Source organism: Carassius carassius, chromosome 22 (assembly GCF_963082965.1).
Source record: "Carassius carassius chromosome 22, fCarCar2.1, whole genome shotgun sequence".
NCBI lineage: Eukaryota > Metazoa > Chordata > Actinopteri > Cypriniformes > Cyprinidae > Carassius > Carassius carassius.
This window is the reverse complement of record NC_081776.1, coordinates 2,972,029-2,993,770: the sequence shown is the minus strand read 5'-3', so window position 1 is coordinate 2,993,770 and position 21,742 is coordinate 2,972,029. Positions and strand designations below refer to the sequence as shown.

Below are 21,742 nucleotides of genomic sequence, written 5' to 3'. Positions count from 1 at the left end.
GAGACAGTATGTCAAGACATTTCTTTTCAATTCTTTCCCCAGAACAAGGCTCATGGTCATGCTTTCATTCGGCTACATGCGCCTTGGCAGGTGTTGAGCAGAGAGGCAGAGTTTCTCAAGATCAAGGTGCCCACCAAGAAGGTAAGACACAGCAGAGCTCTCTCTTAATCTCAAGACAAACCCCAGTCCCTTGGGATGTCTTAATGTGAGTTCTCCACAATCCCTCAGAAGTAAGAGAAGAGGGGGAAAAGCACAAACGACTGATGCAGATCGTCGATCTAATCATTTACTGCTAATTTTGATCTTTGAACTTTGTCTCTTGTTCAGAGTTACGAGTTGAGGGAAGAAAAAGGTCTTGCTGCCACCATGAATGAGGTATGGCGGAAGTTAAATCAACCGTTCCAGCCCAAAGTACCCCATCAGGAGCAAAAACACAGCCGTACCAAGTTCCTTTCGCACTGTTTCTCCCGGGACAAGCTCCACCTGTGAGAACCTGCCATGGTTGGGGTGATGTGGGGTTAAATGTCATCAGTGGCCACATGGGATTTTGTTGCATTCTTTTTTTAGCGTACTTTACAGGATTTGTTTGATTGCCAAAGGCGTCTGGGTAACTCATGGAAGTCTCATTGCTATTTTTGGCCTTTTTGCAGGTACAACATCGATTCAAAGGACACCTTCTTCGACAGTGCCACAAGGAGCCGAATAGTGAGTCTCTTTTCCTTTGCTCGTGAAAGTACTGTTCAGCCGTAATGGTATGATGTGATACGTCTTCTTTCGATTTTAAAAAGAGAACATGATCTACAAAAGGGAACAAAAGTTATGTGCTAACAGCAGGAGACTGCCGTCTCTAGGCACCGTTCTAGGAAACCAATTCCGCCGGGGTTTTTCCAGGAATAATTTTCCGGTTTCTTGTTTGCTTGTATCTCTCTCACTCTTTCTCTCTCACCGTCTGCCCCAGGTGTATGAAATCCTCAGACGCACCGCCTGCACACGGACCTGCCAAACCATGGGTTAGTAATACATTAATTCATAACCTAAGCACGGACTAGTGTTCGGGAAATCCTCAGGATAGTCAGGGGCCAGAATGAGAGCTTTGGATTCGGGTGCAACACAAGCCCATGCCATATGCTCCCTTGGACCGAGCCACTGCACAGACGGACCACCGGGGGCTACTGGGAGATCGAGGCTATCCGGCAGAAGGGATGGCTTGGTGCTCTCTTTAGTTCTCCAGCCGTGCCCCTCCTTTTCTTTCCATCTCTCATACTTTCTCTCATACAAACTGAGTAAATTGGGTCATAAAGTTCTGGGATTGGGATCCGAATTGAAGCCTGGTCCATTGAGGTGGAAAGAGGGGGGCAATGGGTAGTGGTGGTCTTTCCAGCTTCTTGCTAAGGAGCTACTTTATTAATTGAGGGCTAATCACCAGAGCGTACATGTCGTTCCTTTGAGGACTGATTAATTACTTTGATTAAAGCCTGTGTTCCACATGTCAGCTGTCTTCTTGCTCAAGTACTCAGGCTGCCGGCTTTCCAAAAGCAATGAAGTTGGGTCATCTTAAAGTCAAAGCAGTCAATCATTATTCCAGCAGATGATGCCGGGTATTTTAAGGTGCTCTCTTTTTTGCCTCGCAGGTATCACCACGCTGATAGCCAATGGGGTTTATGATTCAGCATTCCCGCTACATGATGTGAGTTGTTTTTTTTTTGGATTCCTTTGCCATTCTATCTCGTGTCAGGTTGATTTGAAATGTGTTTTTGTTTAATTACAGGGAGACTTCCACCCCAGTGGGCAAGCTGTGGGGAAGAACGACAGACAAGTATGCCGCTATTGTCTTGCATTTTTAAACAGTGAATCAGAAGGCAGAATGTGATTAATGATTTTTGTTGTACTGTTTTCAGCTGTTACATGATGAATGGGCAAGATATGGTGCTTTTTACAAGTATCAGCCTGTTGATCTTATCAGGTAACTCTCAGATCACTTTGACACAGTGCTTTAGATCAGAGATGCCCAAACCAGGTCCTGCGTCACAGATTTGGCCCGACATGTCAGGAAAAGACGGAAAAAGCATGCATATCTTTATGTCTTATTTATAGTTGGGATAACACTTTATTTTATGGACCAGTTCTCACTATTAACTAGCTGCTTATTAGCATGCATATTACTAGCACAATAGCTGTTTATTAGTACTTATAATGCACATACTGTATGAATGCCTTGTTCTTCATGACCATATTTTAGATCCTTTAATCTACTATATACCTAACCTTAACAACTTTATTACTAACTATTAACAGTGACAATTGGACCTTAAAATAAACTGGGACCATAGCTGGATATAATGCAACATTTAGTTTTAGTACAAGGTCTTCAGTAACATTAGATTTTTGTCCTTTTGTAGTTAAAAGTTTGGACACCTGTGCTTTCGAGCAATACTTGATTGATAACCTCATGCTATGCAAACACCAAATGTTTTCTGTGTAACCTTTAGGAAGTACTTTGGAGAGAAGATAGGTCTCTACTTTGCCTGGCTTGGTGTCTATACTCAGCTTTTGATCCCTGCATCTGTGGTGGGCATCATCGTGTTCTTCTACGGCTGGGCCACTGTGGAAACAAACATACCTAGGTAGATGCCAATAAATCCCACCGAGGGCTGGGCACGGGTCCTTGTTGTGGGTGGGCATGCAACAGCTCCCAGCTTGAGAGTAACGAACTGTGATTATTATATTCCGCTGATATTAAAGTGAGAATTAGAATCAAGGAACATAGTTCTGGTGTTTACGTAGTTTCATCTGATTCATGGGATTAATTTATGCTGGAATTGCGAGTGCTGCAAGAGACTCAGCATGCATTTGTGACTGAAAGATCCCTGTGGAGAATGGGGAATATAGTGATCCTTTTAGATGTCAGTACTTGTTTGAGTACACAGTGAACCAGACGGTATTATTTCTGAGACCGCAGTGAATGTTTCTGTCCAGGGCAGCCACATTTTCCCAGGTCACAAGATAAAATAGTGTTGCATTTTTAATTGATACTTTAGACATTGAGCCATGCTGATGGATAAACACGCTGCACCATATCAATGCCATAATTAATTTATTTTGTTGGCCTGTTGCATGGCAATGTCTAATTGTGTGTGTGTGGGTGTGGGCGTGATTTTGTGTGCTTTTCTGCCAGCCAGGAGATGTGTGACGAGGATCAGAACTTCACTATGTGTCCCCTCTGTGATCGAGTATGTGACTACTGGCATCTGAGCACAGCGTGTGGCACGGCACGTGCCAGCCATCTCTTTGACAACCCGGCCACCGTGTTCTTCGCCATCTTCATGTCCCTCTGGGGTATGCCTCAAAATTACTCTTGTTTCATTATCTCTCTATCTATTGTTTTACACCATTATTTACACACATTGATCTGATGGTTAACATTGTACATAAACATATGACTGGCTTACGCTCTTTAAAAGAAAGGCTCCAGAAGGGAGTTCCATTAAAGAAAAATGTTTGGTTCCCCAAAGAACCTCTTTTGAACCTTTATTTTAAAGAGTGTAAGCTAACCATATGTTATGAACCTTAGTACTCTATATCTTTGTTTTTGAATACAAGAATCACAATATTAGCCACGATATTAGATATCAGACAATTTTGTATACTATTTTACATGAAGAGCTGCCTTAGATGTGTCATTCAGTCCCGGTGAATATGAAACCAGTTCGAGCTGCTGGCATTTATGTGCAGAAGTGCTGCTGTCTCCATAGTGATGGAGCTGTGTTGAATGGCTAGAGAGTAGTGTTACCTCTTTCTGTCACTGCCTACGTCCCCGGGCCTGGCTGATGGAGGCATTGTGAAACCACTCAATTCCTGACACTGCCCCGTCTTTGACACCTGCATGGGGTAGCAGAAGCTATACATTATTACTCATACAGAGACCACCAGCAACGTGTAGAGAGACAGCATCTTTTTGTACGTAGGCACTGAGATGTATTACTTAGCCATGCAATGCAGTTTCAAAGCACACACACCTCCTAGGTTTTTGCTGTTTTGTTTAGTGTAGATTTAAAAGGATAGTTCACCCCAAAATAAAAAATCTGTTATCATTTACTCACCTAAACTAAATGAAAAATTGAAAAATAAAATGAAAAAGCTATACTTTTTAATATAATCAAAGTAAATCAGCAAATAATGACCCCAATTTTGGTCAGTTGATCACACAAAGCTGCTGAATGGTGACTTGAAAATGACCTGAAATAAATAGTGCATAAGTCATATGGACTTATTTTATAAGATGGAAAAGAGCATCATGAACATTCTGCTAAACATATCTTTTTTGTGTTTAACTGAAGAAAAATATACATATTTGGAATGATATGAAAGTAGGTAAATAATGACAGAATGTCATTTTTGGATAATTATTTGCACAAAATGATAACTATTTGGCTGAACTTAATTGAATCACGGACAGTGGTTTCATATAATAGAAATATGTTAACATGATTGAATCAAGTTATTTTTTAAGTAAACTGTTACACATACTAGCAAACAAAATAAAACCTTTCTTTATAGATACGATATTAGTTGTTGGCAGCCAGAAAATGGTACTGGTTATATCCATGAGTTTAAAAAAAAAAAATTATTAAATGAAATCTTATTAGTAGTTCCTCAACTCAAGCGCTCAATCTCGACTTTTCACAAGAATGGTAACTCCCAAAACCACCAACATAGCATAAAGCCTCTCAAATACCAACATAATAAAATATTAACAAGTCCTCCCATTTCCTTATCTTGCTAAAAAGAAAAAAGCATAAAAACACTTTATTTCAACATTTACACTCCCTATCCATCCCAGTGCAAAGCATGATGGGAAGTGGAAAACATGTTCCCGGTTTACTTTAACACAACAAAAATCATTTCTGGAGTTTTAACTAAAATGGATTAAGTGAATTGGTTGAACATGATGAAATCTTGAAAGAATTATGTTGAATTTACTTTTATTGGAGTAAATTGAACAAGCAGAATAATTTTTTTGAGCATTCTTGTAATGGACTTGTAGATGAGCTGTCATTGATCTTACATTAAGAAATGACACTTTTGCCCCTTATAAATCATCTTTTGCTTCTCTTTTCCCATAAGGCGCATATTTGTCAGCACTCATTTACTGAATGCCTCATCTCTCTCTCTTTAGCGGCCATGTTTCTAGAGCACTGGAAGCGCAGACAGATCAGTCTGAACTATAGCTGGGATCTGACAGGCATGGAGGAGGAGGAGGTACGTTCACACACAAACACAGTCACATTACGTTACTCACAACTCACTAGTGCTTGCATGTCTGGATTCCTGCACAGTGGCCAAGAGCTGATTTCAGTGACAGTGTTTCCTGACAATGACCAATTGAAAATGACTATTGCTGACTGTTATATGATGCGACACAATGGTGGCGTCCCTATCCAAAAGTATTAATGTTTTGTAAGGCTGTGTATGAATGTCCCCATGTAGTCTCAGCCAAAAATGGACTCGCCAATATGTTAACTTGTTGTTTCTCTAAATGCAATCTTTCCCGCCAGGAAAAAGCGAAGGTTTGAGTTTAACGTTTGAAACTGTCTTCTTGCTGCTCTTTGAGATGTTGAGTCTTTGTGTCCTTGTGTTGCCCTGGATTTTTGACCTGTTTGAATGGTTTGAAACTCTCAGATGTCACTTGTTCTGGCACAGAGTATTTCCTCTTTGTCCTTTTCTCTTTAGGAACATCCAAGACCCAAATACGAAACGATTCTCCTTCAAAAGAGGCAGAGGAAGAAGAAAAATATAAAGAACAAAAATGAGGTGGGCAGGTTGTTTTTTTTTTACCATTTTCATGTGTTTTATGCATTTCACTTATGCCTGACTTAAAAAGATCTAAATATATTTCCTTTTGGCTTCTGGCTTAATATGCACATACTTTATTGAATAGAGTTAAAAAGGGTACTGCCATGGTTGTAGAGGCAGAGATGAGAGGGTGCCAAACGCTATGGGCCTTTTACACAGCCTTCCCATCATGCACTGCTCCGGCCTGAAGCATTTGGTACCAGCGCTTTGGGGTTTGTAGGCTGTGCTTTGTGTTGGTGATGCCCGAGAAAAAAGGAAGTCATGCAGATTCAGTTTGGTTTCCGGAACACTGAAATTTGCATTTTTAGCTAGAGTTTTGCCCTCTTTTGTCAGCGATTGTGTGACAGTTCAGATATGTGTGTTCCAGCCTGAGAGAGGTGTGGACGAGAGTGGGGAACTGGGGAAGGACAAATGGAGGCAGAGGTTACTGTCAGCCATGGCAGCTGGGAATCCGGTAAATGGCGCTCTCTCATTCTCTCTCTCATTCTCGCCTCCATCTCTCCAGAGCCTCGTTTCCACCTGCTTGTGTTACAGTTTCTATATCATACTCCCTAGTTGTGAGGTTGGAAGTTTTTTTCCCCCCTTTTGAACTATGTGACAGCATCTTGACCCAGCAATCCACCTGTCTTTATTTTGAAAGTTGTTCTTTTTTGGTCTACTTGAGGCAAGGCACTGTAGGCAAAAACTAGTTTTCATGCACTATTTGGCTTTTAAAAACATATTATTTCAGACTATTGGAAAGCAAGAATCTAAAATACATTTGTAAGTGTTTATTTTATTGCACTTGATCTATTTCCATAGATTTCCTTAGTTTAGAACAATATATTGCGCAGATTTTATATTACAATATTCTCAAATTGAGCCAGAAACTGCCACTTCAGTAGCAAGGTAAGTTTATACATATGGCCCATTTCATACGCTGCGGTAATTCAAATCGCTTTACAAATAAAATAATTAGAAAATAATCACAGCATAAGAAATAAAAGTAGCATGCATGTTTAAGAAATATTTATAACAATGAAATGAAAACTAAAATGATTATAATGACTAAAAACGGATTTAAAACAATGAAATGAAAAATAAAATTATTCTAATGATTAACAAAGGATTTAAATTAAAACAGAGGATGCATATAAATTAGATATGACCTCATTTGCATATTTAAACAACATTTCAGAAAACTCTTAATCCTTCACGTAATCTAATTTATTTTTATTCTTAATGAAAGCAATAAACCTGGGAAATATGGTGATATCTAATAGTTAAATTGTTTATCCTACTCACCACGGATGTTTTGCCTTAAACATTGTCTCTGTGATGTCATCCTTCTCTGTCTGCCCTATATTCTATTACCATTTCCTGTCAATAACTTTGAAAGAATGACTTACGGCCCATTCACACATGCACAGATGCACATTTAGTGAGAGAATTTGAGCCTGTTTAATTTGTAGATGGCCATGTGTCTGTCAGAGGGGCTCAGCTAGGTGGGGTGGTCATGAGGGGGTCGACGGCATGAGCAATACTGCCGTAATCCTCTTGATGTAGGACTGTGTATGTCGGGCTAATACAATTAGATCTTGTTGGTTTGCTCTGTTGGTTTCACGTAACTAAATGTTAGTCACAACATAACATTAAAGGTTTCTTGTCCTTTTGCCTCATCACTGAGCTTTGTTCAGTAGTAAATGCTGGAGATCACATCTGTATATAAAAAGCATATGCTCAGTAAATAAATGTGTTGTCCAGGAAGTTCTCATGTGTTCACACATGAGGTGTGAACCTCAGAGATTTGAGCATTTCATTAGGACTTTTTTAGTTAGTTGATACATGACATCCCTTGTAAACAAGCACACCAGCATCTGTAGCCTCGTTTCTTTGTGTGTGCGTCGTGTTACGCATCCAACTGTGTCAGTAGTTCAAGCTTCTTAAGGTTTCTCAGGGTTTGTAGAACATTAATCCTGGTTTAAAGTCAAGCCTGGAGTCACTGTGGAGTTTCTGGCCTTAAAGATTAGTTTTCCGAATAATAATACAAATCTAAATTCAGTCCGTTGGGAATTAAAGTGTTTACCAGGCTGCTACAATAAGAGCTTACATAAAAGAAACAGTCACTGGATTTGCTAAAGATTGAAAGGCATCAAATCTTAGATCGTTAAAAGTAATAAAATGAAGGCAGTCTGTAGGAAGTAAACAACATATGCTTCAGCACACCTGTATATTGTGCTTCTCATATCGGATTTCAGATTTATAGGCCAATAAATGTCACTCAACTAATGTTTTATGCTAAATGGCTTTTAGATCAATTTACTTGAGAAGTGAAACTATTTAAGATAATAAATCTTGTTTATACAGTGTGTGTGTGTGTGTGTGTATATATATATATATAATATTTTTTTTTTTTTTTTTTTTTTTTTTTTTGGTCATTGGTATCAAACTGGCAAATAGTTTGTCTTTTACACTTAAACGCTCTAATTATTAATGTAATATAAATTTAAAAAACAAGCTATATTATCTCAAGTAAATGTATTTTGTTTAAAAAATGTTTGTACATCATCATCTTGAAGTAATGAAGAAATCTTTGTTGTTTTTCTTAAAGAAATATAAGTTTGGTAAGTAGTGTAAAAAATAATGAACGATTGTAAAATACAGGACTCAATGTCCTTCAACTGTCTGTCCTATGTCTTTCCCACTGGAAATTCTTTTTATGAAAAGTTCAGCTTTTGGCAGTGACCTTCATGATGCTCTCTGGTCTCATTGTGCATCCATAGTCCTCATTACAAACTTGTTCAGCACAGGAGGTGTGATGTTGTGGCATACTTATGGACAGTTCAGCGACACCTGATCTAATGTGCAGCCTATTTTTAGTTTTTTGGGCCTTTGTGTCCAAGAGTCACAGATTTCAATCCGTCACTCGCATTATGGTGCTTTTTTTCATTCTTATGTTTAGCTACTCTGTCCCAGATATCATGGCCCACGGTCATTCCTGACCTAGATGTTCAGCAGAACCTTAAATCAAGACTATACTTCCTGATGCCTTAATTCAAAACAGCCCGGACTTGAGATCAATGCAGTTTGGCTTGGCCAGACGTCATAAACACGACACTTTCTGCTTAATCTTTATGTGGGTAAAAAAATGCAGTATTTAAGTCATTATTATTATTATTCAGCACATACTCAATGTCAAGTAAATAAGCAACACTCACCAGGGTCCAGGTGATGCTCATCAGTTTCTGGAAGTGATGTTGTGGTGGAAAAACCTCACCTCTCAGTATTTCATGACTAAGCGCTGACAGACCTCCCCATGTTTCTCACAGCTTATTTGTATTGCCACAAGACTCCAAAATGATCTGAATAAACCAATATATGCTGGAGAGGCAGAAAGTCTGGTGAAAGCCTCTAGATCACTCATTTAAGAGGCCACATGGTTTGTGTGTGGTTTGGGGCGACTGCGAATAGAGCAGATGATGAAAGGTATTCAGTTCAGGGAGTTATGAGGAGAACGTGTCACTTATTTAGCTTGAGACACATGTTGAGTTTGTTAAAGTGTGGCATGTTCTAAAAGAGACTTTGCTGTACCAAGATTCAGGTTCAGTGTGGCTCAATGCACAGGCTGGCCAGCAGAGCGCGCTAGACTCCAGTGCGTGTGTTTGTACAGTATGTGCACGAGTGTATGCCGACATCCTCCCATGCCGGGCTGAACGCCAGACCTCTGAATTAAGTGAAGTCCTCACATCTCCATGGAGACACGAACACTTGAATCCCACTCCCTTGTACGCGCTCGGTTGGGTTCGCTTTTATCTTCAGCTCTTTAAAAGCATTTATCGCACGACCATGTCATCTTGACAGCTATGCTTAGGACACATTAGTGACGTTTGTTAATAAATGCAGCACACTCTTTGCGTGGCTAATTTTAGAGCGCAATATTCTCATCGCCTCCAGAAGCAAAGTCAGGGAACAAACCTCATTATCTTTGAGGAGGAGGCTTGTGTTTGCTTTCTGAAAGCGTGCATCTGGTTGAGGAGAAGATGATCAAACGTTTGACCTCTGACTGAGTTGTTATTTTATTTTATGCTATTTCACAGCAGATTCATTTAATTCGGCATTCAATTCCATTCACTCTGGGTCAAAATGGTTAAAACTCTTTGTGGCCAAAGACTGAAAGGTTTGTGGCATGAAATCTTGGATATCCAAAAGATATAAGATTGAGGTAGTAGCAAGTAAACAACTGTTCTTCTCGGATCAGATTTACTGGCCCTTAAATGTACTGCAAAACCCTTTATGCTGAATATACTTAAAGCAAGATACATTTACTTGAGAAGCAAAACTATCTAAAATAATAACCCTTGTATTCAGAGAATCTTGGGTAGCACTTTATTTTACAGTCCTGTTCCTCATGTACATAGTATATACATATTATAGTAATTGCAATAACTATGTTATAACTAGGTACTAACCCTGACTCTACCCCATGTAGCTACCTTGTATTACCAGAACTTTCTTAGATAAATACACTGCAAATACGTTTGTCAGTCCACCAGCCTGAAATATTCGCTTGTAGGCTTTGTGTAATTCTAACACAAATGCAATGTTTTCTGTATTGTGCATGTGGCAGCTTACATGTTCTCGGTTGCTAGCGTGGGCACTGGTGTTGTTCCGGTACTTGTTCTCTTTCTACTCTGGCTTACACTATGTTTGGAGGGCAGAGGGGGTGGGGTGGGATTGAGAGAACGGGGTGTATGGTGACGTCAATGTGAACACGGCATCTCTGCAAAGCGACATATGGCTGTGGAGGAAATCCCCACACTGGTGATCCTGTCACTAATCTCCCAAAGAACTTATATAATATTTCCATTATAAACAATATTTCCAATATTAACATTATATAGAAAAAAATGTGCGGCAAAATTCAAATATCTTTTGAAGATATCACTGAACGTTTATTTCACCATAGTAAAATTTAAATTCTGACACAAGTACATTTTTAATCTCAGTTTTTTTAATTCATTTAAAATGAGACCGATCTGCTATTATTTTAATCTGCAATCTGTTATCTCTCAGTTTATGATCATTTATTGTTTTTTAATGCTTTGATAACTAGCAGAAGACACTAATCAGTTTTAAATTCACTTGCACAGATGGGGCATGTTGTAACTGTGTTACAATGTGCTATTCTATGACAATGAGAAACCGGTTAATAAAGACTGACTGTCAATGTTTGGTTAATTTAATATAAATGTATTGATTGCAATGTGTTCATTGTCAAACTCTAAAATCAGATTATTTTTAATTCTTACAAAATGCCAATATTTTGTTTCAGGTATATATTTTTTTCATTCGATCAGATAACATTTTAAGCTGTCATATGGTCATGTTACAACTTGCCCCTTAGATGTTACAATGTACCCCAACTCTGGGGCATGTTGTTACATGTCACTTCCATTTTTTGAGGGTAGATAAAGAGAAACGCATATACAACAAAATGGCATATTTATACTAGACAAGTGTAAAATTACTTTGGATAAAAAAGTATATTCTGAACCCCGTGTGGATGTACACAAGCTGAGAAAGTCAACAAATGTTACTCTGTGCTCCGCTTTCCCCTATACAATCTTAAAAATAAAGGCTACGAAAGATTTTTGTAAAGATTCCATTGAAGAACCATTTTGGGTACCACAAAGAACCTTTCAGTGAACAGTTCTTAAAGAACCATTTTTTTCTCACTGTGAAAAACATTTTAACAATCTAAATGACTTTTTTTCTACTTTAAAGAACCTTTTGTGCAGTGGAAAGGTTCAATGGATGTTAAAGAACCATGAAGTCTTTTGAGTAACATTTCTGCAAGAAACCTTTAGACAGCCAAAATAAAAGACAAAGAGGTTTGTGAAAAAGTGGAAGTGATTATTCTCCGACAGCTGTTGTATGCAGGAGCATCTGTGCAGTGCCCAACCTGAGTTGTTAAATGAATCCACTGATCTATAGCCAGTATATAACAGAAAGATATGGACTGCTGTTCTCGGACCAGTGTCACGCAAACATATGACCACACGTGAACCACACGTGTTGATCAAACTTTCTTAAATGAGTAAATCTCCTAGATTCTTGATTTCATCAGTCAATTTCAAAGGCTTAAACATAAATAAATTAAATAAAAACAATTTGTTTATGCATTTGGCAGATTGTTTTTATCCAAATTGCATTCAAGGTATACATTTAATCAATTTAATGTTTTTAGGCAAATATTCTGACTTTGAATTTCTGCGTCCATTTTATACTTATCAAATCTGCAATTTAAAAATAAAAAAAGTGTTAATTATTTAAAACCAATACCATCTGTCTTCTTCCTCCCTCTCCTTTTCTGTTTTTACAGTTTTATGATGTGGCTGATTGCATAAATTATGAATGCATTCGTCTGCATTGTTTTGCCAGGCAGCTTTTGTTATTGTTATATATTGCTAAGCTTGCACGGAATCTGCTCCTGCAGAAATCCTCAGCGGAATTCAAATGGCCCACATTTGTAAAATGCTACAAATCCTTTGGCCCCAACATATTTTACCATATTTACAACCATTACACAGATTTTCCTTTACAAATCAGCATAAAAATAAAAAGAATTGCACAGATCTGATATGGGCCTACTTATTACACACTTTTGTCACCTCACAGCATAATCGTGGCATTAGCTTCAAATATGCATCTCTACATGTCCTTGTCCCAAATACAGTGAGGCTTCCCATTAGCTTGGCCCGTTTAGATATTAATGCATCACACAAAGTTACATTTTAAGAGGGGATCAGAGCCGGTCACTAAATGGCATCAGCTATCTTAATAAAGATAGTCAGGTCAGTACAGGTCAGTAGGAGTGTGTCAGTAGTCAGGTGAGACTGCAGTCCTACAGTAGATCCTCTCATTACTAGGTGAGGTTTTGTGAGCCAAGTCTGTGAATCATGATTAATGGCACAATTGCGTGATCCACATTCATTATTCTGGAGACCCTAAAGCTGTGGCATCTCGAAGGCTGTGACTGTTACACTCTGTGGCTTTTCCTGGGAGCCAAGGTTTAGTAACACACTGTGCTAGGTGGTGCTGTTTGACTCATTATGAGCCCAATTGCGAGAGGTCGATTTTTTTTAAACTGTTGTCAACTCACTGACTGCATTTGTTACCGGATTCTTGCAAAACCCTCTAAATCATACATCAACAAGTTTGAGATGGGCTTTGTTTCAAACCTTATAACTAGACAGCAATATATAGGCACACTCCAAATGCAAAGTCTGCTCCCAGCAGGTAATGAAGCTGCATTTTGGCCAAATTACAATCATGCAGCATTGCTTATATCATGCACAGATAAGGCATATATCCTGCAAAACAAAGTTGAGGAAGATGTTTTATTCATTACTTAAAAGCATCAATAACCATTCTATCTAATTAAAAACAAACTATTTCACCTTATGTTTATGTGCGCTTTGTATTCTTGTGCATTTTGGAGTATAAAGCTAAATGGCATGACCTCAGATTGTTTAGAGAAAGGGCATTAAATCAATCATTTTTGAGGTTTCCTTTCAGTATTGATGTCGCCTTAGATAACAGCTGCAGTTAGTAAACAGTAAGGACTATTTGTGCTCTGCCCTTGTTTCTTAGAAAAACTGGCTCAGACTGCTTGTCAAACACTCTTTCGATTATAATGATGCTTTTGTAATGACATTTTTCTAGGACTTAAAAGGAACATAATCTGCCGTTTAACATTCCTGTGGCCTGATAATTAATTTCACTGTGATTTCCACAGAACTGAAAAATAATAAATGTTTCTCCTGTTGGTCATCTAACATGTATACCTCAGAAGAACATTCCTCCTGATCTGCTGTCCAAAGCTTGACAGTGAAGAAAGACTTACCCCAATGGGAACAGGATCACCCTGAATCCACTGTTGCCTGTGTAGACAAGTTTAGTGCACGCTGTTGATGTTGTTTTTGGCTCCATTAGGTTTGATCTAAATGCAAAAGGAGGCATATTCAGTTTGTTTTGGTCATTAAAATAGGTTCTCCTTGTTGGCCGGATGTTTTTGAGATATGATCTGTCACTTGTACAAGTGTTGCAATGTACAAAATGCAGAGAAGTTTTTCTAGAGGTAGTCTCGCGTAGACACACTTTGGCCCCTTTGAATGGCCAAGGACCGCCCAAGAGGCCATACGACTGACAATTAAAGCAACCAATCATGTTTTGTTTTGTGCTGCATCATGTTTAGGGGTGTGGAAATAATAACAGGCCGGTGTGTAAACAATCTTGTGCGCAAACTTTACATATTTCACATACTTTTGAAAATCCTGCATTTTTTTTTAAGAAGGCGGCCAGATGGTAATGGCCTTAATGTTTCATGTTTTTACAAGTGGGCAGCCAAATTATTTCCACAATAGGCTACTGAGTCAGATGTGGTAAAAAAAAAAAAAAAAATGCAAATTCTTTTTTTTTGGCATAGCTCTTAGAAAAACAGAAACACATGCATGCTTACTTCCATTAGTCACCTTAAATGTCTTTCTCTCTTCACAGACTGGACATGAGAAGCTAACATGGAGGGATAGACTGTCTGGATATTTAATCAACATTTCCTCCATTCTGTTCATGGTAAGCTTTGGCCTTCCTGTCTGGTGCAACGTATTTGTGCTTGTCCATATTTAATTTCTCTTCTACTTCTACATGTGTTCCTTTTTCCATGTAGTTTGGAGTGACTTTCTCTGCCGTCTTCAGTGTCATCATCTACCGCATCACCATCTCTGCCATAATGGCCATGAGTCCGGATCCAGAAGTCAAGTCCAGCTTACGGGTGACCGTCACAGCCACTGCCGTCATCATCAACCTGGTGGTCATCCTCATCCTGGATGAGATCTATGGCATGGTGGCTTCCTGGCTCACAGAACTGGGTGAGGTTTTACCACATGCCTCAGTATTTTTGCTAAATTATGACTTATAGTCAACTTCCCTTCTTTCTGATGTCCTTCTTCCCTTATTTGCCCACCCACTTGACATGAATTTTTGATTGAGCCACTCCAGGGACACTGGAGATAAAGCAGCTCGTCAGTTAGCCATCACCGAGATTTCCTTAAGAGACGTTTTAATAAATGAGTGTCTCTGTGGATATGTAGGGAAGGAAGGAAACGGAGAAAGCATGTGTTATCATCTCATGAATAAGATAGATTTTCCTGTACTTCGTTTATTTTCACTCTTAAAGTCTGACCACATGCAGCCTGACTCACCCTGATGCTTTAACCTACTTTCAAACTCACCAATTCATGCTTTATTAATATATTTGACAAGACTTACTGGAATTTTGGATTAGTTTTTAGTTTTTTTGAGTCTAATGGATGCATTGAAATATGGTCAATGTATAGCTAAAATCACTGTCTAAAATAATTTCATTCGTTTGTCTGCAGAGATCCCAAAAACGGAGACCATCTTCGAGGAGCGTCTGATTCTGAAAGCTTTCCTCCTGAAGTTCATGAATGCCTATGCGCCCATCTTCTACGTGGCCTTCTTCAAAGGGAGGTATGTGGACCGGTTCAGTCCCAAAACAGGATTGCTCAAATCCACCATAGTTAATTGTTGCAGGAAGAGAAAAGCACATAGATTCACACATACTCAGCCTCTAGCACAGTAAACCTGAAGTCTGACTGCAGAAAAAACATGTGACCCTTACTTGTAATTTTTTTTGTTTGTTTACAGGTTTGCAGGCCACCCCGGTAACTATGTTTATGTCTTCAATGACTACCGTATGGAAGAGGTGAGTACTGTTTACCGTTTGTAACATCCTGTGTGATTGTTAGCACTACAAATTCATGTTCAACATTAGGTCTGCATGACGAGTCATACTATATCCCAAATCGTGCTACGGCTTACTGCAAAGGCAGAGCTCTGATTTAATTTATGCACGGGAAAGCGAAGAACTGTGTTCTTGTCAACAAAAGAGCCTTCCACTAAAATAAAAGCTCAGTTTAATTTGAAAATGAAGAAATTAAGGCTGGCAAAAATATTAGTATTGTAATTTATCAGTTGTACCAATCAGTGTAATTTTAGTATTGTGATAATTTTTACTGATATTTTGAACGCATTTTTAGAATCTGCACTGTAGAGTAAAGTGATGTTTTAATGTAATTAATGTTTTAGAATTTTGTTTCTGTCAATATATATATATATATATATCTGAACCCCCCATCAGAAAAAATCTTGCGACTGTACTCATCATGACACTGTCAAAACAACTTTTACGTTTCTTCCCAGTGTGCTCCTGGAGGCTGTCTAATTGAACTCTGTATCCAGCTCAGTATCATCATGTTGGGAAAGCAGCTTATTCAGAATAACATCTTTGAGATCGGCATTCCGTAAGTTCCCACTCCTCTTTGTGTATCTCATAAAAACACGCTCTACCACTAAACACAATATCTTTTTTATCTGGAAACCTTAGAACAGGGCTATTCAATTAGTTTCGTTTGAGGGCCAGATTATCAAAGTGAAAATTTGAAGGGGGCCGGGACGGGGCATCCATTTCAACGGGGGGGGGGGGGGGGGGGGGGTCTGTAAAATAAGAATAAAATAGGGGGGGGGGGCTATAAAATAAGAAATTAAATTGAAAAGCATATTCAGCTTTAAAATAAACAAATATTATACCAACAATAACACCTTTGAAAGGTTAACATTAGTGCTGTCAATCAATTAAAAAAATAACTAATCAATCACACATTTTTTAATGAAATTAATTTAGATAAATTGCACATTAATATATTTATGTTATTGTAATTTCACATTGAACCTCCAAATTAATGAATAAACAACTTAAATATGGTATATTTTAAATAAGGTCTAATGGCATTGATACCAGTATTGTTACTGATGTCTCTATTCAATTAATTTTCCCTCAATTTTTTGCCAATAATTATAGCCTTTCAATATTACGGTATAATTGAAAGCAGTTATTTTTAACACTTAATAGGCTCTGAAAAATATGACAACTTTTAATTTAAGTGAACTTAAAACAGTCTTGACATAAACTACAAATTGTATATGTATAAACTAATATAAAATGAATGTTAATTAATCTTTATTCAAACTACAAAAGTTAGTGAAGTAGTGAAGTGATTTCTCCTTTTTCTTTTGTTCTTTGATTTACATCAATGAAAGACTTCATCAGGTTTCACTTTAAAAGCAGCGCTATCTCTTTAAACCTGATGCACATGCGGCAGATCTGACACACACATTTGCTTTTCTCACAACATTTTACCATCATTTAGGACTCACTCAAGACTCGCAATAACCGCATCATTTTCATTTAACTGCGCGCGTTTTTGTCTGCTGAAGCGGCTCAGCATATGTGGAAAGTTGAACGCAAACTCCATATTATACTCATTTAAACCAGAGTTGCGGATATCTCATAATCCCGTCACATGAGCGCTTGTCGGTGAGTGTATTCCTTTACTTTTTCGGCTGTAAAACAACGGCCCGGGCCAGTGTTGACACCTTGTGGACAAACTAATTATGGCAAAACAATTCGAGGAGTGTGTACGACTCTTCTCCCGGGCTGGATGAAGATGATTGGCGGGCCGGATTATTGAATAGCCCAGCCTTAGAAAGATCATTCCTTCAGTTAAACGATAAAAACTGTTCCTGCCGAAGTTGGTTTATAGACCAGGAAATCCCAGGATAGTGAGGCAGGCTTTGCTCTCACTTTCTGCTCTGTTGCCTTTCTGACTTATTTTGCAGTTTTTTTTCTTTATTCAGTTTCATTTGCTCCCTCTTTGCACGCAGACAAACTTTCTGACACGCCTCTCCTTGTACACTAATAAGCTGTCTCGTTTCACTTGTTTGCACAAGTGGTGCATCACGTCATTAATGAATGGTTAAAATGCAAATCAGTATGACTGATGTTGATGGCATACATGGAATAAAGTCTGTACTTGCAGCGCATATAAAAAGGCAAATCATCACAGGTGCCATTTGTGCTGCAAAGTGCCTGTGTGGCATGCATGCATTAAAGCATGAGCAGACGACTGCAAAAATCTGGGACATGATTTCCCCTGGGTGGCGAAATGGGTGAGTTGTGGACTTTCCGTTTTGCGGAAATCCCTTTTTAGCCTATATCTCCTCATCCTTCACAAGAACACCAGTTTTTTTTCTCTATATCCATTTCCACAAAGATTGCTTTGATGAATGACACATTCAGTTGCTTGTGACTTATCTGATAAACATGAATGCTTTCATTTATGATTTATCATGACAGAGAGTGTTTTATCTCCACAACTTTGTCACGCATTTTGGTAAATTTAAATGAACATGTTCAGCTAGCCAGAAACACTCAAAGAACTGAATGCCTTTTGTTCCCTTGCTGTGCTAAGCTTAATCATAGAGTGCAACCCTAAAATGTCTTTTTATGAGCTACAATAGCAACTTGTTGCTGAGTTGATTGACAGCTAATCCAAATAACTAGTCCTTTATGGCAGCTCTGTCTTTTTTTGCTCTTCCTCTCGTTGTAAACCATGTGTGAGCATGTAAAACACTCCTATCTTTGGCATGTTCTGTAAAGTTGTCATTGCAAATGTACTTTAAATCTCTCAGTTTTACCTCAGAGTGCAAAAGTAGTTCTTTTAAGAATGCAAATTAAAAAAAGCAATATTAGGCCCATGAGAGGAGAACTGAGTCAAACCCATTTTCATGTTCAGGTCTATAAATATTCACAAAAGTGGACTTTGGTGCAAATGTACCATGATGGAGGTCAGAATGACTCGATTATCCCCCTCACGCAGAGACCTGACCTACTTAAACAATCTAATCTCCCCACAGACCAATGCTGTAATACTATATTATACTACTGTGCATGCTAAAAACAGAGACGTATATTTTCAAAAGGGTGTCTTTTTAAAGGGACAGTTAGTCAAAAAATGAATTCCGTCATTTACTCACCCTCAATTTGTTAAATAATTTTAAAATTTTAAAATAATTCAACAATTAAAAAATATAGCAAATATAACAAAACTCACAAACAAGCAGAAAAAGAAAATAAAGAGTTCCGAAAGTGCAGTATGGCTTGCGAAAGCTAGACAGAAAATACCAGCAATTTTACGCGCCAGTGACGTCGAAAGCGACCTCTTATGCTGCGTTCACACCAAACACGAATAGAGCGTCTGGCACGAATTATTTCAATGTTAAGTCAATGTAAAGATGCGTTTACGTGTGTCTGGAGGTCTTGCGGCGCGGTAGACGCGAATTAGCCTCATTCGCGCATCTAGTTACAGGAGATTCTGAGTTATGAAAAGACCATTGCAAGCTGACAGCCAGGGCCGGCTCTAGGTTATTTGGTGCCCAAGGCGAGAGGCGAGAGAGCCACCCCCCCCCCCCACTCCCGGTTGCTGAGCAGCTGAGTTTGACAGCTGCCTGTCAGTCGTTTTTTAGGATTGTAAATCTAGTAAAAGAAATGGACAAATACAAGCAGTGTGTGGACAGTGCACAGTAAAAATGTACAGCGTGTGCGCAGCTTTCATAATACGATACATACATTTAATTAACTTTTTTTTTTTTTAAATTTTGCAATTTTGCGCCCCGTCCAGCAGATGGCGCCCAAGGCGGCCGCCTGTGTCGCCTGTCGGCAAAGCCGGCCCTGCTGACAGCGACCAGCTTTTGTGATGTAAAATTGGCAGTAATACCCCCACCTTGCACAGCTGTACCTGAGTGTCCCTGGGACATCAGTGCGGTCGGAGCGCGTCTTCTCAACAGCTGGACATATAGTGAATAAAAAACGCTCTGCTCTGGACCCCGAAAATGTTGATCGACTTGTTTAACGTTACCTGTCCAATAGTTTGTAATCGGTATAGCCTTTTTGCACATTTCATTATGCCTGCCTAGTGCCGTCTAGCCTAAGTGTCGGTTATGTTCAATAAAAAAACACACATGGCCTGTTCTCAAGTCCATTTAAAGTTACATTTTTTTGAACAGTTGTTTGAAATGGATTGAATCATTATTTAAAATAATCTTGGAGATTTTTGAATTGCATAAAGCAAGCATGCAGCCAGGTTGAAGCCTGCAGTGATATTTTTCTTTCATGCCAATAAATAAGAAATATTGCTGACTTGTGTGTTTCCAGCGCTCTCTTTACGTTCGTCCGTTATTTAACGTTGAAAAAGGAAACATCTTTTTTTTAGACATGGAAAATCGATTTACAATCGATTCAATGAACACTTATGTCTTAAAAATCGAAAATGATTTTTTCACAAAAATGACAGCCCTATTTGTAACCAAACAGTTGATGGTTGCCATTGACTTTCATAGTACGGAAAAAATACTACTGAAATCAATGGGTACTGGCAACTGTTTGGTAACCAACATTTTCAAAGTGTCTACTTTTGTGTTCATGTACAACAGAAGAAATAAACTTAAAGGTGAATAAATGATGACAGAATTTTCATTTTTGGGTGAAAAAACGGTAGCCACTTCATTATTATGGGAAAATAAAATTACTATGGAAGTCAAGGGCTACTCTTAATAACAACTATCTTCTTTTGTGTTCAACAGAAGAAACTAAAGGGTGAATAAATGTTGACAGACTTGAATTTTTGGGTAAACAAACAATTTTTGGTAGTCATTGGCTTCCATAGTATGAAAAAAAATACTATGGAAGTCAGTGGCTACCATCGACCGTTTGGTTACCTACATTCTTCAAAGTAGTTTCTCTTCTAAAGAAAGTAACTCAAGTGTGATTAAATGATGACGGAATTTTCATTTATGGGTGACCTATCCCTTTAAAGTCTGTTTTAGTTGTCGTTGACAAGTTGTTGTTCTCCAATAGGATTTTTTTGCATGTGACTTTATGAGCATTCTCAAATGCAAATGCATTCCAACAGCTGGTAAATGAGAGCTTTATCACAGATGGAGGAAAGCACTTATGATACAAAGGTGTGCATTAAAAAGTAATGTGCTGGAAAAGGCTGTAGTTTTGGAGACTAAATAATGCAGCAGATGCATTTGGAGGGTTTTATTGGGAGCGTTAATAGGCTATAGACGGATGGACCACATGGGCCATTTCGTCCACTTGGCCAGTCCAATGTAAGCTGTCATGCTTTCTCTCTTGCTTTTCTGATGAGGATTCTCCAAACACAAAGCCTTGTTGAACCTAGAGCATTTTAATGACTTGGAATAAAGCCTCAGGTTAAATTGGATCAAAATTATGTTGCGATTGCATAGTAAATAAATTGTAATTAAAATGTTTGCTGGTATGCTTTTATGATTATATACAGTATATCCTGTTACACTGAGCTTTAGAATATTACAACATGTGCTTATTTTCCTAATTTTCAAAACTCACTCATGTAAGCAACCTTTCTTTTGTGTTTTTGAAATCCCAGACTGCTTTATGAGAGGATTGTTTTTAACTGTGGAATAACTTTAAACACTTTGGGAGTTAGATATGGTCACTTTAGGGTCCAGTGATCTCCACTGGCTCTTTTAGGTATTGTCGGTTGCTTTTGAGTTATAACTATAACATGTAGAATCACTAGTCAAGCTGTCTGTGTGTTTTAGCATTGAATTGAGATATTAAATTGGCTCTTTATTGTCTGACTAATCAACATATTTGCTGTAGAGTTTAGCATTCAATTTGATCATAGTATTTTCTTGTAACCAGGCTGTAAAAGACAGTCTTGAGTCTGTGCAGTTTGAAGAAAAATCCAAAACAAAGTGAACAGATAATGAGTTTTCCAGAGAGCTCTTCCGAGTCTTCTGTGTATGTGTGTATCAGACATATCGGTCTGTCACCTGTATGCACCTGCGTGTGGTTAAGTGTGCAAAAGTGCAGTTGTTTTGCTTTTGAAAAATCGCCAACTACAGTATAAGCAATAGTAATATTTATGTAAATATAAACAAA

General features: G+C 38.4%; 1 protein-coding gene across 5 annotated transcripts in view; it reads left to right on the top strand.

Annotated features, from left to right (window-relative positions):
* LOC132098683 (anoctamin-1-like) overlaps positions 1 to 21,742 on the top strand; it is a 67,896-nt gene that overhangs the window by 37,239 nt on the left and 8,915 nt on the right. For 4 of the 5 annotated variants that reach the window (XM_059504807.1, XM_059504808.1, XM_059504809.1 and 1 more), the window contains 17 exons: positions 43 to 141; positions 328 to 485; positions 651 to 705; positions 959 to 1,010; positions 1,632 to 1,687; positions 1,769 to 1,816; positions 1,899 to 1,963; positions 2,490 to 2,624; positions 3,176 to 3,336; positions 5,177 to 5,259; positions 5,731 to 5,811; positions 6,221 to 6,307; positions 14,392 to 14,466; positions 14,561 to 14,762; positions 15,273 to 15,384; positions 15,562 to 15,619; positions 16,117 to 16,217. In XM_059504807.1, the coding sequence (XP_059360790.1) occupies positions 43 to 141; positions 328 to 485; positions 651 to 705; positions 959 to 1,010; positions 1,632 to 1,687; positions 1,769 to 1,816; positions 1,899 to 1,963; positions 2,490 to 2,624; positions 3,176 to 3,336; positions 5,177 to 5,259; positions 5,731 to 5,811; positions 6,221 to 6,307; positions 14,392 to 14,466; positions 14,561 to 14,762; positions 15,273 to 15,384; positions 15,562 to 15,619; positions 16,117 to 16,217 (1,628 nt within the window). The remainder of the gene's footprint in view (positions 1 to 42; positions 142 to 327; positions 486 to 650; positions 706 to 958; positions 1,011 to 1,631; positions 1,688 to 1,768; positions 1,817 to 1,898; positions 1,964 to 2,489; positions 2,625 to 3,175; positions 3,337 to 5,176; positions 5,260 to 5,730; positions 5,812 to 6,220; positions 6,308 to 14,391; positions 14,467 to 14,560; positions 14,763 to 15,272; positions 15,385 to 15,561; positions 15,620 to 16,116; positions 16,218 to 21,742) is intronic. The other variant, XM_059504810.1, reaches the window with a different exon arrangement.